Source organism: Hyla sarda, chromosome 8 (assembly GCF_029499605.1).
Source record: "Hyla sarda isolate aHylSar1 chromosome 8, aHylSar1.hap1, whole genome shotgun sequence".
NCBI classification, from domain to species: Eukaryota; Metazoa; Chordata; class Amphibia; order Anura; family Hylidae; genus Hyla; species Hyla sarda.
The window spans coordinates 231,887,418-231,906,085 of record NC_079196.1 but is presented as its reverse complement, the minus strand read 5'-3'; the positions used below and the strand labels follow the sequence as shown (position 1 = coordinate 231,906,085).

The 18,668-nt window shown below is 46.9% G+C and overlaps 1 protein-coding gene across 4 annotated transcripts in view; it reads right to left on the bottom strand.

Moving 5' to 3' along the window:
- Window positions 1–18,668, bottom strand: part of ABCB10 (ATP binding cassette subfamily B member 10) — a 51,139-nt gene that overhangs the window by 16,971 nt on the left and 15,500 nt on the right. For 2 of the 4 annotated variants that reach the window (XM_056534804.1, XM_056534808.1), the window contains exons 2-6: window positions 14,554–14,754; window positions 9,628–9,830; window positions 2,682–2,816; window positions 1,121–1,267; window positions 882–1,017 (exon numbers count right to left, since the gene is read on the bottom strand). In XM_056534804.1, the coding sequence (XP_056390779.1) occupies window positions 882–1,017; window positions 1,121–1,267; window positions 2,682–2,816; window positions 9,628–9,830; window positions 14,554–14,754 (822 nt within the window). Of the gene's footprint in view, window positions 1–881; window positions 1,018–1,120; window positions 1,268–2,681; window positions 2,817–9,627; window positions 9,831–14,553; window positions 14,755–14,951; window positions 15,302–15,624; window positions 15,772–18,668 lie in introns of those variants that run through there. The other 2 variants (XM_056534807.1, XM_056534805.1) reach the window with 2 other exon arrangements.

Below are 18,668 nucleotides of genomic sequence, written 5' to 3'. Positions count from 1 at the left end.
CCCCGGCTACTGAGAACAGAGTATGAGCTGAGTATGGATCTGACAGGAATCCCGAGCCCGCTCCATACTCCCCTGTGAGTGCCGCATGCATCTCCCCGTGCAGACGCGCGTCCGCTCCTCAGCTCTCCGAAGCTACAGCTGGGGGGAGTGAAGGCAGAGGACGCAGGTCTGCACGGGGAGCAAGAAGCCACGCCCCCTTATCTCCCCCCACACGTATGCAGAGCAGGAAGCCACGCCCCCTTATCTCCCCCCGCACTTTTGCAGAGCAGGAAGCCACGCCCCCTCATCTCCCCCCCCCCGCACGTCTGCAGAGCAGGAAGCCACGCCCCCTCATCTCCCCCCGCACGTCTGCAGAGCAGGGGAGAGAAGACAAATACACAGCTTCTCATCTCCCCTGCTCTGCTTCTGAGGACACAGGCTGCAGAGTATGGAGTGGGCAGGAGTCGGGAGCCCGCTCCATACAGACTGCAGATCGCCGCCGCACTTGTCAGGTCCGGCCCTGCTTGCCCGAAGCCGGGCTAAGGGCCGGACAAATTCACCTGCCCGGCGCCCGAAACTGCTTTTCCCGGACGTATATATATATTTATATGAGGAACCGAGCCCTGGAACACAACAGTGGGGCCATAAATACTTCTTATCACATATTATTCCAGGCTATTACATCTGCTCCTCATATTCTCTGTATCTACAGGTCAGACATTTGTCTCCAGGTAACTGGGAGATGTTTTTCCATCTCTGAGAGAACGTGCTAATGGTGGAAACGAACACTGGACTCCTCAGTGATGAAAGTACCTGTCCCCCCTCCCCCCCCAATGGAGATGTCACCTATATGGACACATCCTCCATGGTATGATGTATGGTCTGACATTGAGTATATGTACCTCCGATGCTGATCCCCACCCAGAAGGCATACATGAGGAAGGAGGACAGCTCGCCCACCGTCATGTTTGCCGCCTCCATCAACAGGCCGCCCTTATATAACACCGCCAGCACAATAAGGTTCCCAGAGAGGCCGGTCTGCAGGACACAACAAAGAGAAGGGAAAAAACAAGTTACAGCAGATAGAGGAATACCAAGAAACATCACATAATAACAGAGAGGGCATGGTGCCAATACTCACAAGACCAAAGAAGCCGGCCCGGGCAAAGGCCTCCTTATAGGCCAGCTCCAGCACATAGTCCACCTTACTGTCATACTTCTTCATTTCCACTATCTCCTTCCCAAAGGCTCGCACCGTCCGGATGTTACTGATACGTTCTTCTGACAGCTGAGGCACCAAGGCAAAGATTAGGGATGAAAGAGCAACACATGGAAACCCAATAAAAGTCAACACAGGGGAACCCAATAAAAGACAACACAAGGGAACCCAACGAAAGTCAACCTAAGAGAACCCAACAAAAGTCAACACAAGGGAACCCAACAAATGTCAACACGAGGGAACCCAATAAAAGTCAACACGAGGGAACCCAATAAAAGTCAACACAAGGGAACCCAATAAAAGTCAACACACGGGAAGCCAATAAAAGTCAACACACGGGAAGCCAATAAAAGTCAACACAAGGGAACCCGATAAAAGTCAACGCAAGGGAACCCAATAAAAGTCAAAACAAGGGAACCTAATGAAGGCCAACACAAGGGAACCCAATAAAAGTCAACACAAGGGAACCCAATGAAGGTCAACACAAGGGAACCCAATGAAAGTCAACACAAGGGAACCCAATAAAAGTCAACACAAGAGAACCCAACGAAAGTCAACCTAAGAGAACCCAACAAAATTCAACACAAGGGAACCCAACAAATGTCAACACAAGGGAACCCAATAAAAGTCAACACAAGGGAACCCAATAAAAGTCAACATAAGGGAACCAGATAAAAGTCAACACAAGGGAACCTGATAAAAGTCAACACAAGGGAACCTGATAAAAGTCAACACAAGGGAACCCAATGAAGGATAACACAAGGGAACCCAATGAAAGTCAACACAAGGGAACACAATGAAAGTCAACACAAGGGAACCCAATGAAAGTCAACACAAGAGAACCCAATAAAAATCAACACAAGGGAACCCAATAAAAGTCAACACAAGGGAACCCGATAAAATTCAATACAAAGGAACCCAATAAAAGTCAACACAAGGGAACCCAATGAAGGTCAACACAAGAGAACACAATAAAAGTCAACACAAGGGAACCCAATGAAAGTCATCAGAAGGGAACCCAATGAAAGTCATCAGAAGGGAACCCAATGAAGGTCATCAGAAGGGAACCCAATAAAAGTCATCAGAAGGGAACCCAGTAAAAGTCAACACAAGGGAACCCAATAAAAGTCAACACAAGGGAACCCAATAAAAGTCAACACAAGGGAACCCAATGAAAGTCCACACAAGGGAACCCATTGAAGGTCAACACAAGGAAACCCAATAAAAGTCAACACAAGGGAACCCAATGAAAGTCCACACAAGGGAACCCATTGAAGGTCAACACAAAGGTCATCAAAGAACAGTCTGTACGGTTACACAATGGTCTACACATGTGACATGAATCAGTGCAAACAAGTGAAATTACATTTATAATTTTGAGAGAATAATGTCAAACTGTAATAAAAAATATAATAAAACAGAAAATTATGTGATCAGAGACAAAAACGACTCCTGTGGGGTGGAGGACGGGGCCGGAGATTACCTGGGCGGCTTCAGCAAGCGAGTCCTGAGTCAGTTTAGAGACTTTCCGTAAATATCTCCCGTAAATCACCGCGACAATGGCGAGTGGAGGAACAATGCTCAGGACAAAGGTGGCCAATTGTGGAGACACAAAAAACTGCACAGGAGGGAAAGAAAGTCATATGAAATAAAAGGAATGTGTGTATAATAAGTGTATGCGTGAGTGTGTGCGTATAATAAGTGTATACGTAAGAGTGTGCGCGTATAATAAGTGTATGCGTGAGAGTGCGCGTGTAATAAGTGTATGCGTAAGAGTGTGCACGTATAATAAGTGTATGCGTAAGAGTGTGCGCGTATAATAAGTGTATACGTAAGAGTGTGCACGTATAATAAGTGTATGCGTAAGAGTGTGCACGTATAATAAGTGTATGCATAAGAGTGTGCGCGTATAATAAGTGTATACGTAAGAGGGTGCGCATATAATAAGTGTATACGTAAGAGTGTGCACGTATAATAAGTGTATGCGTAAGAGTGTGCACGTATAATAAGTGTATGCGTAAGAGTGTGCACGTATAATAAGTGTATGCGTAAGAGTGTGCGCATATAATAAGTGTATATGTAAGAGTGTGCGCGTATAAGTGTATACGTAAGAGTGTGCACGTATAATAAGTGTATACGTAAGAGTGTGCGCGTATAATAAGTGTGTATGTAAAAGTGTGCGCGTTTTATAAGTGTATACATAAAAGTGTGCGCGTTTTATAAGTGTATACGTAAGAGTGTGCGCGTTTTATAAGTGTATACGTAAGAGTGTGCACGTATAAGTGTATGCGTAAGAGTGTGAGTGTATTAAAAGTGTATGCACGTATTATAAGTGTACATGTAAGAGTGTGCGCGTATAGTAAGTGTATACGTAAAAGTGTGCACGTACAATAAGTGTATGCGTAAGAGTGTGAACATATAATAAGTGTATGCATAAGATTGTGCACGTATAATAAGTGTATATGTAAGTGTGCACGTATTATAAGTGTATATGTAAGAGTGTGCGCGTAATATAAGTGTATACGTAAGAGTGTGCGCGTAATATAAGTGTATACCTAAGAGTGTGCACGTATAATAAGTGTATACGTAAAAGTGTGCACGTATAATAAGTGTATGTGTAAGAGTGTGCACGTATAATAAGTGTATACCCAAGAGTGTGGGCATATAATAAGTGTATATGTAAGAGTGTGCGCGTATTATAAGTGTATATGTAAAAGTGTGCACGTATAATAAGTGTATATGTAAGAGTGTGCGCGTATTATAAGTGTATGTGTAAGAGTGTGCACATATTATAAGTGTATACCCAAGAGTGTGCGCATATAATAAGTGTATACGTAAGAGTGTGCACGTATAATAAGTGTATGCGTAAGAGTGTGCACGTATAATAAGTGTATGCATAAGAGTGTGCGCGTATAATAAGTGTATACGTAAGAGGGTGCGCATATAATAAGTGTATACGTAAGAGTGTGCACGTATAATAAGTGTATGCGTAAGAGTGTGCACGTATAATAAGTGTATGCGTAAGAGTGTGCACGTATAATAAGTGTATGCGTAAGAGTGTGCGCATATAATAAGTGTATATGTAAGAGTGTGCGCGTATAAGTGTATACGTAAGAGTGTGCACGTATAATAAGTGTATACGTAAGAGTGTGCGCGTATAATAAGTGTGTATGTAAAAGTGTGCGCGTTTTATAAGTGTATACGTAAGAGTGTGCGCGTTTTATAAGTGTATACGTAAGAGTGTGCACGTATAAGTGTATGCGTAAGAGTGTGAGTGTATTAAAAGTGTATGCACGTATTATAAGTGTACATGTAAGAGTGTGCGCGTATAGTAAGTGTATACGTAAAAGTGTGCACGTACAATAAGTGTATGCGTAAGAGTGTGAACATATAATAAGTGTATGCATAAGATTGTGCACGTATAATAAGTGTATATGTAAGTGTGCACGTATTATAAGTGTATATGTAAGAGTGTGCGCGTAATATAAGTGTATACGTAAGAGTGTGCGCGTAATATAAGTGTATACGTAAGAGTGTGCGCGTAATATAAGTGTATACCTAAGAGTGTGCACGTATAATAAGTGTATACGTAAAAGTGTGCACGTATAATAAGTGTATGTGTAAGAGTGTGCACGTATAATAAGTGTATACCCAAGAGTGTGGGCATATAATAAGTGTATATGTAAGAGTGTGCGCGTATAATAAGTGTATATGTAAAAGTGTGCACGTATAATAAGTGTATATGTAAGTGTGCACGTATTATAAGTGTATATGTAAGAGTGTGCGCGTAATATAAGTGTATACGTAAGAGTGTGCGCGTAATATAAGTGTATACCTAAGAGTGTGCACGTATAATAAGTGTGCACGTATAATAAGTGTATGTGTAAGAGTGTGCACGTATAATAAGTGTATACCCAAGAGTGTGGGCATATAATAAGTGTATATGTAAGAGTGTGCGCGTATTATAAGTGTATATGTAAAAGTGTGCACGTATAATAAGTGTATATGTAAGAGTGTGCGCGTATTATAAGTGTATGTGTAAGAGTGTGCACATATTATAAGTGTATACCCAAGAGTGTGCGCATATAATAAGTGTATACATAAGAGTGTGCGCATATAATAAATTTATATGTAAGAGTGTGCACGTATGATAAGTGTATATGTAAGTGTGCACATATTATAAGTGTATGTGTAAGAGTGTGCGCATATAATAAGTGTATACCTAAGAGTGTGCGCTTATAATAAGTTTATATGTAAGAGTGTGCACGTATGATAAGTGTATATGTAAGAGTGTGCGCATATAATAAGTGTATGTGTAAGAGTGTGCGCATATAATAAGTGTATGTGTAATAGTGTGCACATATTATAAGTGTATGTGTAAGAGTGTGCGCATATAATAAGTGTATACCTAAGAGTGTGCACGTATGATAAGTTTATATGTAAGAGTGTGCACGTATAATAAGTGTATGCGTGAGAGTTTGCGCGTATAATAAGTGTATGCGTGAGAGTGTGCGCGTATAATAAGTGTATACCTAAGAGTGTGCACGTATAATAAGTGTATGCGTGAGAGTGTGCGCGTATAATAAGTGTATACCTAAGAGTGTGCACGTATGATAAGTGTATATGTAAGAGTGTGCACGTATGATAAGTGTATATGTAAGAGTGTGCACGTATGATAAGTGTATATGTAAGAGTGTGCACGTATGATAAGTGTATATGTGTATACGTATGTGTGTGTGCGTATAATAAATGTATATGTAGGAGTGTGTGCGTCTATTCTCCTCAGTCCCCCTGTCCTGTCCATTCGTCTCTGTCCTCCTCATCCCATCTATTTCCCTCCACCCCCCCTCCCATCTATACGCCTTTTTCTCCCCCCGTCCTGTCTATTTCCCTCTATCCCCCCCCGTCCTGTCTATTTCCCTCTATCCCCCCCCCCCGGCCTGTCTGTCTATTTCCCTCTATCCCCCCGTCCTGTCTATTTCCCTCTATCCCCCCGTCCTGTCTATTTCCCTCTATTCCCCCCGTCCTGTCTATTTCCCTATATCCCCCCCCCCGTCCTGTCTATTTCCCTCTATTCCCCCCGTCCTGTCTATTTCCCTATATCCCCCCCCCGTCCTGTCTATTTCCCTCTATCCCCCCGTCCTGTCTATTTCCCTCTATCCCCCCGTCCTGTCTATTTCCCTCTAAGCCCCCGTCCTGTCTATTTCCCTCTATACCCCCGTCCTGTCTATTTCCCTCTATCCCCCCCGGCCTGTCTATTTCCCTCTATCCCCCCCCCCGTTCTGTCTATTTCCCTCTATCCCCCCCCCCCGTTCTGTCTATTTCCCTCTATCCCCCCCGGCCTGTCTGTCTATATCCCTCTATCCCCCCGTCCTGTCTATTTCCCTCTATCCCCCCCGTCCTGTCTATTTCCCTCTATCCCCCCGTCCTGTCTATTTCCCTCTATCCCCCCCCGGCCTGTCTGTCTATTTCCCTCTATCCCCCCGTCCTGTCTATTTCCCTCTATCCCCCCCCCGGCCTGTCTGTCTAATTCCCTCTATCCCCCCGTCCTGTCTATTTCCCTCTATCCCCCCGTCCTGTCTATTTCCCTCTACCCCCCCGTCCTGTCTATTTCCCTCTATCCCCCCCCCGGCCTGTCTGTCTAATTCCCTCTATCCCCCCGTCCTGTCTATTTCCCTCTATTCCCCCCGTCCTGTCTATTTCCCTCTATTCCCCCCGTCCTGTCTATTTCCCTCTATCCCCCCCGTCCTGTCTATTTCCCTCTATCCCCCCCGGCCTGTCTGTCTATTTCCCTCTATCCCCCCGTCCTGTCTATTTCCCTCTATCCCCCCGTCCTGTCTATTTCCCTCTATTCCCCCCGTCCTGTCTATTTCCCTCTATCCCCCCGTCCTGTCTATTTCCCTCTATCCCCCCCCCCGGCCTGTCTGTCTATTTCCCTCTATCCCCCCGCCCTGTCTATTTCCCTCTATCCCCCCCGACCTGACTGTCTAATTCCCTCTATCCCCCCGCCCTGTCTATTTCCCTCTATCCCCCCGTCCTGTCTATTTCCCTCTATTCCCCCCGTCCTGTCTATTTCCCTCTATCCCCCCCCGTCCTGTCTATTTCCCTCTATCCCCCCCCCCCGTCCTGTCTATTTCCCTCTATCCCCCTGTCCTGTCTATTTCCCTCTATCCCCCCGTCCTGTCTGTCTATTTCCCTCTATCCCCCCGTCCTGTCTATTTCCCTCTATCCCCCCGTCCTGTCTGTCTATTTCCCTCTATCCCCCCGTCCTGTCTATTTCCCTCTATCCCCCCCGGCCTGTCTATTTCCCTCTATTCCCCCGTCCTGTCTATTTCCCTCTATCCCCCCCGTCCTGTCTATTTCCCTCTATCCCCCCCGTCCTTTCTATTTCCCTCTATTCCCCCCGGCCTGTCTGTCTATTTCGCTCTATCCCCCCGTCCTGTCTATTTCCCTCTATCCCCCCGTCCTGTCTATTTCCCTCTATCCCCCCCGGCCTGTCTATTTCCCTCTATCCCCCCCGTCCTGTCTATTTCCCTCTATCCCCCCGTCCTGTCTATTTCCCTCTATCCCCCCCCCCCGGCCTGTCTGTCTAATTCCCTCTATCCCCCCGTCCTGTCTATTTCCCTCTATCCCCCCGTCCTGTCTATTTCCCTCTATCCCCCCCGTCCTGTCTATTTCCCTCTACCCCCCCCCCCCCGTCCTATCTATTTCCCTCTATCCCCCCCCCGGCCTGTCTGTCTAATTCCCTCTATCCCCCCGTCCTGTCTATTTCCCTCTATCCCCCCGTCCTGTCTATTTCCCTCTATCCCCCCCGTCCTTTCTATTTCCCTCTATTCCCCCCGTCCTGTCTGTCTATTTCGCTCTATCCCCCCGTCCTGTCTATTTCCCTCTATCCCCCCGTCCTGTCTATTTCCCTCTATCCCCCCCGGCCTGTCTATTTCCCTCTATCCCCCCCGTCCTGTCTATTTCCCTCTATCCCCCGTCCTGTCTATTTCCCTCTATCCCCCCCGGCCTGTCTGTCTATTTCCCTCTATCCCCCCGTCCTGTCTATTTCCCTCTATCCCCCCCCCCCCGGCCTGTCTGTCTAATTCCCTCTATCCCCCCGTCCTGTCTATTTCCCTCTATCCCCCCGTCCTGTCTATTTCCCTCTATCCCCCCCGTCCTGTCTATTTCCCTCTACCCCCCCCCCCCCCGTCCTATCTATTTCCCTCTATCCCCCCCCCGGCCTGTCTGTCTAATTCCCTCTATCCCCCCGTCCTGTCTATTTCCCTCTATCCCCCCGTCCTGTCTATTTCCCTCTATCCCCCCCGTCCTGTCTATTTCCCTCTACCCCCCCCCCCCGTCCTATCTATTTCCCTCTATCCCCCCCCCGGCCTGTCTGTCTAATTCCCTCTATCCCCCCGTCCTGTCTATTTCCCTCTATCCCCCCCGTCCTGTCTATTTCCCTCTATCCCCCCCGTCCTGTCTATTTCCCTCTACCCCCCCGTCCTGTCTATTTCCCTCTATCCCCCCGTCCTGTATTTCCCTCTACCCCCCCTGTCCTGTCCATTTCCCTCTATCCCCCCCGTCCTGTCTATTTCCCTCTATCCCCCCCATCCTGTCTATTTCCCTCTATCCCCCCCATCCTGTCTATTTCCCTCTATCCCCCCCATCCTGTCTATTTCCCTCTATCCCCCCCGTCCTGTCTATTTCCCTCTATCCCCCCCGTCCTGTCTATTTCCCCCTATCCCCCCCGTCCTGTCTATTTTCCTATATCTATGCCCTGATCTATTGGCCTTGACACTCCGGTTTAGAAGAATGTGCGCGTATAATAAGTGTATACCTAAGAGTGTGCACGTATGATAAGTGTATATGTAAGAGTGTGCACGTATGATAAGTGTATATGTCCTGTCCTGTCCATTTCCCTCTATCCCCCCCGTCCTGTCTATTTCCCTCTATCCCCCCCATCCTGTCTATTTCCCTCTATCCCCCCCGTCCTGTCTATTTCCCTCTATCCCCCCCGTCCTGTCTATTTTCCTATATCTATGCCCTGATCTATTGGCCTTGACACTCCGGTTTAGAAGAATGTGCGCGTATAATAAGTTTAGAAGAATGTATCCCCCCCTTTCTACAGGATGGCCATAAGTGTCTGATCTCCTGTACGGGGCCCGGGCTCCCGCTTCTTCTTCCTTAAGTGCCCGGGCCTCCCCCCCCTCCCAATCGGAGAATTATTTCAATCACCGGTCGGACCTCACATGATTAAATAAAATATGATTTTCTAAGCCGGAGTACCCCTTTAGATACTCTGCCCTTCTACCTCTCTTAATAGCTGACTTTACTCCTCTTCTTGTCGGGGTTCCTAAGGGGTCGGTCTTGGTTCCTCTCCTCACATCTGATCATGTCGGACCCTCTGTATTGTTTACATACATGTGCATTGAGCGCAGCATTACCATCATCCCCACTCCGACCGACGCCTGCGCCAGGGCCCTCAGTCCATCCGACAGGTTCTCCGTGACCGATCTGCCAATCAGAACTGTGTCCGAGGACAATCGGTTGATCAGCTCCCCCGTACGCGTCTTGTCAAAGAAGCCGACCTCCTGCCTGAGCAGCGAGGAGAAGAGCGAGGAGCGCAGCCTGCGCACAATCCGCTGTCCTGTGGGGCGATGAGAAGACGTGAGGAATGGGGCCTAATGGTGTCGTCTACCGCTCCTGAACTATACGTATCAGTGCTGATCTCCCCACTATGTAGACAGGCTGCCAAATAGCTCAGGATAATGGACCTGTAGTAGGACCCCCAGAGTAAATCATTGGGGGATCAGTGGGCCACAAGTGGTTAACACCCAAGCTGTATACTGAGGGAACAATAGAAGGGATTATGCTGCTATATCCAGTCCAGCAGGTTTGGGATGAAACCAGAAACCTCGACTGGATATAATAACACAGCCGTCTGGACAGAGGGGCCCCAGGGGCAATGTGAGGGTCCAATCATATTAACAATCCAAAATGCAGGCAGAACAAGTATGGTACATGGGGACTGGACCCTAAATAATGTCCCAATATAACAGCAACAACAAAATGGGGCCAAGGACATAAATGGCCATCAGCAATCTGTGCCATTATATGGTCCTATACTTAGTGCTGTGCCACTCTATAGACCTATACTCAGTGCTGTGCTACCCCTATAGACCTATACTCAACGCTGTGCTACCCTATAGACCTAAACTCAGTGCTGTGCCACCCTATAGACCTATACTCAGTGCTGTGCCACCCTATAGACCTATACTCAGTGCTGTGCCACCCTATAGACCTATACTCAACGCTGTGCTACCCTATAGACCTAAACTCAGTGCTGTGCCACCCTATAGACCTATACTTAGTGCTGTGCCACCCTATAGACATATACTCAGTGCTGTGCCACCCTATAGACCTATACTCAGTGCTGTGCCACCCTATAGACCTATACTCAGTGCTGTGCCACCCTATAGACCTATACTCAGTGCTGTGCCACCCTATAGACCTATACTCAGTGCTGTGCCACCCTATAGACCTATACTCAGTGCTGTGCTACCCTATAGACCTATACTCAGTGCTGTGCCACCCTATAGACCTATACTCAGTGCTGTGCTATCCTATAGACCTATACTCAGTGCTGTGCCACCCTATAGACCTATACTTAGTGCTGTGCCCCCCTATAGACCAATATTCAGTGCTGTGCCATCCTAAGAGACCTATACTCAGTGCTGTGCCACCCTATAGACCTATACTTAGTGCTGTGCCACCCTATAGACCTATACTCAGTGCTGTGCCACCCTATAGACCTATACTCAGTGATGTGCCACCCTACAGACCTATACTCAGTGATGTGCCCCCCTATAGACCTATATTCAGTGCTGTGCCACCCTATAGACCTATACTCAGTGCTGTGCCACCCTACAGACCTATACTCAGTGATGTGCCACCCTATAGACCTATACTCAGTGCTGTGCTATCCTATAGACCTATACTCAGTGCTGTGCTACCCTATAGACCTATACTCAGTGCTGTGCCACCCTATAGACCTATACTCAGTGCTGTGCTATCCTATGGACCTATACTCAGTGCTGTGCTACCCTATAGACCTATACTCAGTGCTGTGCCACCCCATAGACCTATACTCAGTGCTGTGCCACCCTATAGACCTATACTCAGTGCTGTGCTACCCTATAGACCTATACTCAGTGATGTGCCACCCTATAGACCTATATTCAGTGCTGTGCCACCCTATAGACCTATACTCAGTGCTGTGCCATCCTATAGACCTATACTCCGTGCTTTGCCATCCTATAGACCTATACTCAGTGATGTGCCACCCTATAGACCTATACTCAGTGCTGTGCCACCCTATAGACCTATACTCAGTGCTGTGCCACCCTACAGACCTATACTCCGTGATGTGCCACCCTATAGACCTATACTCAGTGCTGTGCCACCCTATAGACCAATACTCAGTGCTATGCCATCCTATAGACCTATACTCAGTGCTGTGCCACCCTATAGACCTATACTCAGTGCTGTGCCACCCTATAGACCTATACTCAGTGCTGTGCCACCCTATAGACCTATACTCAGTGATGTGCCACCCTACAGACCTATACTCAGTGCTGTGCCACTTTATAGACCTATACTCAGTGATGTGCCATCCTATAGACCTATACTCAGTGCTGTGCTACCCTATAGACCTATACTCAGTGCTGTGCCACCCTATAGACCTATACTCAGTGCTGTGCCACCCTATAGACCTATACTCAGTGCTGTGCTACCCTATAGACCTATACTCAGTGCTGTGCCACCCTATAGACCTATACTTAGTGCTGTGCCACCCTATAGACCTATACTCAGTGCTGTGCCACCCTATAGACCTATACTCAGTGCTGTGCCATCCTATAGACCTATACTCAGTGCTGTGCCACCCTATAGACCTATACTCAGTGCTGTGCCACCCTATAGACCTATACTCAGTGCTGTGCCACCCTACAGACCTATACTCAGTGCTGTGCCACCCTACAGACCTATACTCAGTGCTGTGCACCCTATAGACCTATACTCAGTGCTGTGCCACCCTATAGACCTATACTCAGTGCTGTGCCACCCTATAGACCTATACTCAGTGCTGTGCCATCCTATAGACCTATACTCAGTGCTGTGCCACCCTATGGACCTATACTCAGTGCTGTGCCACTCTATGGTCCTATACTCTGTGCTGTGTCATCCTATGGTCCTATACTTAGTGCTGTGCCACCCTATAGACCTATACTGATTGATGTCCATCCTATAGTCCTATACTCAGTGCTGTCCATCCTATAGTCCTATACTGCTTACTGTCCATCCTATGGTCCTATACTGCTTGCTGTCCATCCTATGGTCCTATACTGCTTGCTGTCCATCCTATGTTGGTCCTATACTGCTTGCTGTCCATCCTATGGTCCTATACTGTTTGCTGTCCATCCTATAGTCCTATACTCAGTGCTGTCCATCCTATAGTCCTTTACTGCTTGCTGTCCATCCTATAGTCCTATACTGCTTGCTGTCCATCCTATAGTCCTATACTCAGTGCTGTCCATCCTATAGGTCCTATACTGCTTGCTGTCCATCCTATAGTCCTATACTGCTTGCTGTCCATCCTATGGTCCTATACTGTTTGCTGTCCATCCTATAGTCCTATAATGATTCCTGTCAATCCTATAGTCCTTGATGCTTGCTGTTCATCCTATGGTCCTATACTGCTTGCTGTCCATCCTATAGTCCTTGATGCTTGCTGTCCATCCTATAGTCCTATACTGCTTGCTGTCCATCCTATAGTCCTATACTGCTTGCTGTCCATCCTATGGTCCTATACTGCTTGCTGTCCATCCTATAGTCCTATACTGCTTGCTGTCTATCCTATGGTCCTATACGGCTCTCTGTCCATCCTATAGTCCTATACTGCTTGCTGTCCATCCTATAGTCCTTGATGCTTGCTGTCCATCCTATAGTCCTTGATGCTTGCTGTCCATCCTATAGTCCTTGATGCTTGCTGTCCATCCTATAGTCCTATACTGCTTGCTGTCCATCCTATAGTCCTTGATGCTTGCTGTCCATCCTATAGTCCTTGATGCTTGCTGTCCATCCTATAGTCCTTGATGCTTGCTGTCCATCCTATAGTCCTATACTGTTTGCTGTCCATCCTATGGTCCTATATGGCTCTCTGTCCATCCTATAGTCCTATACTGCTTGCTGTCCATCCTATAGTCCTTGATGCTTGCTGTCCATCCTATAGTCCTTGATGCTTGCTGTCCATCCTATAGTCCTATACTGCTTGCTGTCCATCCTATAGTCCTTGATGCTTGCTGTCCATCCTATAGTCCTTGATGCTTGCTGTCCATCCTATAGTCCTATACTGTTTGCTGTCCATCCTATGGTCCTATATGGCTCTCTGTCCATCCTATAGTCCTTGATGCTTGCTGTCCATCCTATAGTCCTATACTGCTTGCTGTCCATCCTATAGTCCTTGATGCTTGCTGTCCATCCTATAGTCCTTGATGCTTGCTGTCCATCCTATAGTCCTTGATGCTTGCTGTCCATCCTATGGTCCTATACTGCTTGCTGTCCATCCTATAGTCCTATACTCAGTGCTGTCCATCCTATAGTCCTATACTGCTTGCTGTCCATCCTATAGTCCTTGATGCTTGCTGTCCATCCTATAGTCCTTGATGCTTGCTGTCCATCCTATAGTCCTTGATGCTTGCTGTCCATCCTATGGTCCTATATGGCTCTCTGTCCATCCTATGGTCCTATACTGCTTGCTGTTCATCCTATGGTCCTATACTGCTTGCTGTCCATCCTATAGTCCTTGATGCTTGCTGTCCATCCTATAGTCCTATACTGCTTGCTGTCCATCCTATAGTCCTATACTGCTTGCTGTCCATCCTATAGTCCTTGATGCTTGCTGTCCATCCTATAGTCCTATACTGATTGCTGTCCATCCTATAGTCCTATACTGCTTGCTGTCCATCCTATAGTCCTATACTGATTGCTGTCCATCCTATAGTCCTATACTGCTTGCTGTCCATCCTATAGTCCTATACTGCTTGCTGTCCATCCTATAGTCCTATACTGCTTGCTGTCCATCCTATAGTCCTATACTGCTTGCTGTCCATCCTATGGTCCTATACTGCTTGCTGTCCATCCTATAGTCCTATACTGCTTGCTGTCCATCCTATAGTCCTATACTGCTTGCTGTCCATCCTATAGTCCTATACTGCTTGGTGTCCATCCTATGGTCCTATATGGCTCTCTGTCCATCCTATGGTCCTATACTGCTTGCTGTCCATCCTATGGTCCTATACTGTATTACATACCTGAGGTTTGCATGAGGTAGACGCGGGTCCCGTTGGCGACGGCTCCGCACAGGAACACCCCGCTCAGTAAGGCACACAGGGTGGTGAGGCTGGTTGTCAGGTCCTGGTTGGGACTGGAGTAAATCACATCAATCACTTTACCGAGGAAGAAAGGGGCCGACATGGTGATAACACTGGAGACGGTGAGGAAACCAACGGCGGCTGCGGAGGAAGAAAAGGCAGCGTCATGTGATTATTTACCGACATCTCACCGCCAGGGGATTGGTGTAAACTACCACATACCAGGAGGCTGCCGGGACCCCCGGACCCCATCATAATAACAGAAGGAAACATTCCATAAGGTTCAACCTAAAACCTACTGTGATTATCCAGAGAAAGACAAAAATAATAATAATAACCCCTTCTTCCCTGTAGACGTAGAGGACGCCTCGTTGTCATGGTTACCGGCCTAGGTATAAACATAACCCTACTGTCCATTCATATATCTGAACATTGTGATCAGACGTCTCCAGACTAAATCCTGGGGACCGCATTGTCCAGTCCTGAACACGTAGGAGCGGTCACTCTCCATTATAATGACTAGAAGCCTGTAACTAGGACATGTGATCACCGGCGTGTGCTGTGGGCCAGGTATCATGGACTCTCCATGTGAGAGAGGGAAGGGGCGACCACCGGGACCCCGAACCACAGCTATCGAAAATGTCAGGATGGGGGATAAGATTTTATCCCAAAGATATTTTTGTGAGATGTTTTTGGAAGTTTTAGATTGCGGGGGTCCCTACGATCTCCTGTAAGGAGCCCCAAATTTTCCCTGGAGTGGTGCATCACAACTCCCGCCGAACTCGGGGTCCACCCCCCCCCCCCCCTCCATATGTCTGTATGAGGGAGCCGAAGATGGCCGGGGAGAATGACTCTGCCACAGAGATATATGGAGGGGATGTAGCGCCCCCCCGCTTCGGATGGAGGTTGTGACGTGCCGTTCCAGGGGAGAGCCAGGGATTGCATACAGGAGATTGTAGGGGGGGGGGGGGGGAGGGGACCAAGCGCTAGGCCCCCCAGCAACCTAAATACAGGATACAGTTTTATCCATGAGATAAAGGGGTACTCCTCCCCTAGACATCTTATCCACTATCCAAAGGACAAGGTCTCGGCGGCGGCACAACGGACATCCGGTGCACGGAGCGAACTTCACTCTGTGCCGGGTGACTAACAATGCGGGGCGGAGACTTGTGACATCATAGCCACGCCCCCCTCAATGCAAGTCTATTGCCGTCACGCCCCCTCCCATAGATCTGCATTGAGGAGGCGTGCCCGTGATGTCACGTGCCTCAGTCGCTGCACCTGACGCTCTAAACGAATACAGTAGGGAGATTGCGGGGGTCTCCAGCGGCGGGACCTGTAATCAGGCCTCTCCTTTGGATAGGGTTTAAGATGTCTAGAGGTGGAGTACCCCTTTAACTGGATGCAGACAGGAGACATGAATAATGGAGGATACTTGGGGGGACCTGCTGTGTGAGGCCAATGATCTACAGATAACATCTCCAGGTCCAGGTGGTCCGAGCTGACTGTATATACCGTGTGCTGCACATGTGACTGTATATACCGTGTGCTGTACATGTGACTGTATATACCGTGTGCTGCACATGTGACTGTATATACCGTGTGCTGCACATGTGACTGTATATACCGTGTGCTGTATATGTGACTGTATATACCGTGTGCTGTATATGTGACTGTATATACCGTGTGCTGCACATGTGACTGTATATACCGTGTGCTGCACATGTGACTGTATATACCGTGTGCTGTATATGTGACTGTATATACCGTGTGCTGTATATGTGACTGTATATACCGTGTTCTGTACATGTGGTATATACCGTGTGCTGCACATGTGACTGTATATACCGTGTGCTGTATATGTGACTGTATATACCGTGTGCTGTATATGTGACTGTATATACCGTGTTCTGTACATGTGACTGTGTATACCGTGTTCTGTACATGTGACTGTATACCGTGTGCTGTACATGTGACTGTATACCGTGTTCTGTACATGTGACTGTATATACCATGTGCTGTATATGTGACTGTATATACCATGTGCTGTACATGTGACTGTATACCGTGTTCTGTACATGTGACTTGTATATACCGTGTGCTGTACATGTGACTGTATATACCGTGTGCTGTACATGTGACTGTATATACCGTGTGCTGTACATGTGACTGTATATACCGTGTTCTGTACATGTCACTGTGTATACCGTGTTCTGTACATGTGACTGTATACCGTGTTCTGTACATGTGACTGTATATACTGTGTTCTGTACATGTGACTGTATATACCGTGTTCTGTACATGTGACTGTATACCGTGTTCTGTACATGTGACTGTATACCGTGTTCTGTACATGTGACTGTATATACTGTGTGCTGTACATGTGACTGTATACTGTGTTCTGTACATGTGACTGTATATACCGTGTTCTGTACATGTGACTGTATATACCGTGTTCTGTACATGTGACTGTATACCGTGTTCTGTACATGTGACTGTATATACTGTGTACTGTACATGTCACTGTGTATACCGTGTGCTGTATATGTGACTGTATACCGTGTTCTGTACATGTGACTGTATATACTGTGTTCTGTACATGTGACTGTATACCGTGTTCTGTACATGTGACTGTATATACCGTGTGCTGTACATGTGACTTTATACCGTGTGCTGTACATGTGACTGTATATACCGTGTTCTGTACATGTGACTGTATATACTGTGTGCTGTACATGTGACTGTATACTGTGTTCTGTACATGTGACTGTATATACCGTGTTCTGTACATGTGACTGTATACCGTGTTCTGTACATGTGACTGTATATACTGTGTGCTGTACATGTGACTGTATACTGTGTTCTGTACATGTGACTGTATATACCGTGTTCTGTACATGTGACTGTATACCGTGTTCTGTACATGTGACTGTATATACTGTGTGCTGTACATGTCACTGTGTATACCGTGTGCTGTATATGTGACTGTATACCGTGTTCTGTACATGTGACTGTATATACTGTGTTCTGTACATGTGACTGTATACCGTGTTCTGTACATGTGACTGTATATATACCGTGTGCTGTACATGTGACTTTATACCGTGTGCTGTACATGTGACTTTATACCGTGTGCTGTACATGTGACTTTATACCGTGTGCTGTACATGTGACTGTATACCGTGTGCTGTACATGTGACTGTATACCGTGTTCTGTACATGTGACTGTATACCGTGTTCTGTACATGTGACTGTATACCGTGTTCTGTACATGTGACTGTATACCTTGTTCTGTACATGTGACTGTATATATCGTGTGCTGTACATGTGACTGTATACCATGTGCTGTACATGTGACTGTATACCATGTGCTGTACATGTGACTGTATATACCGTGTGCTGTACATGTGACTGTATATACCATGTGCTGTACTTGTGACTGTATACCGTGTGCTGTACATGTGACCGTATATCGTGTGCTGTACATGTGACCGTATATCGTGTGCTGTACATGTGACCGTATATCGTGTGCTGTACATGTGACCGTATATCGTGTGCTGTACATGTGACCGTATACTATGTGCTGTACATGTGACTGTATATACCGTATGCTGTACATGTGATCGTATACTGTGTGCTGTACATGTGACTGTATATACCGTGTGCTGTACATGTGACAGTATACCATGTGCTGTACATGTGACCGTATACCATGTGCTGTACATGTGACCGTATATACCGTGTGCTGCACAAGTGACCGTATACCATGTGCTGTATATGTGACTGTATATACCATGTGCTGTACATGTGACTGTATATACTGTATGCTGTACATGTGACTGTATACCGTGTGCTGTACATGTGACTGTATATACCATGTGCTGTACATGTGACTGTATACCATGTTCTGTACATGTGACTGTATATACCATGTGCTGTACATGTGACTGTATATACCGTGTGCTGTACATGTGACTGTATATACCGTGTGCTGTACATGTGACTGTATACCATGTGCTGTACATGTGACTGTATACCGTGTTCTGTACATGTGA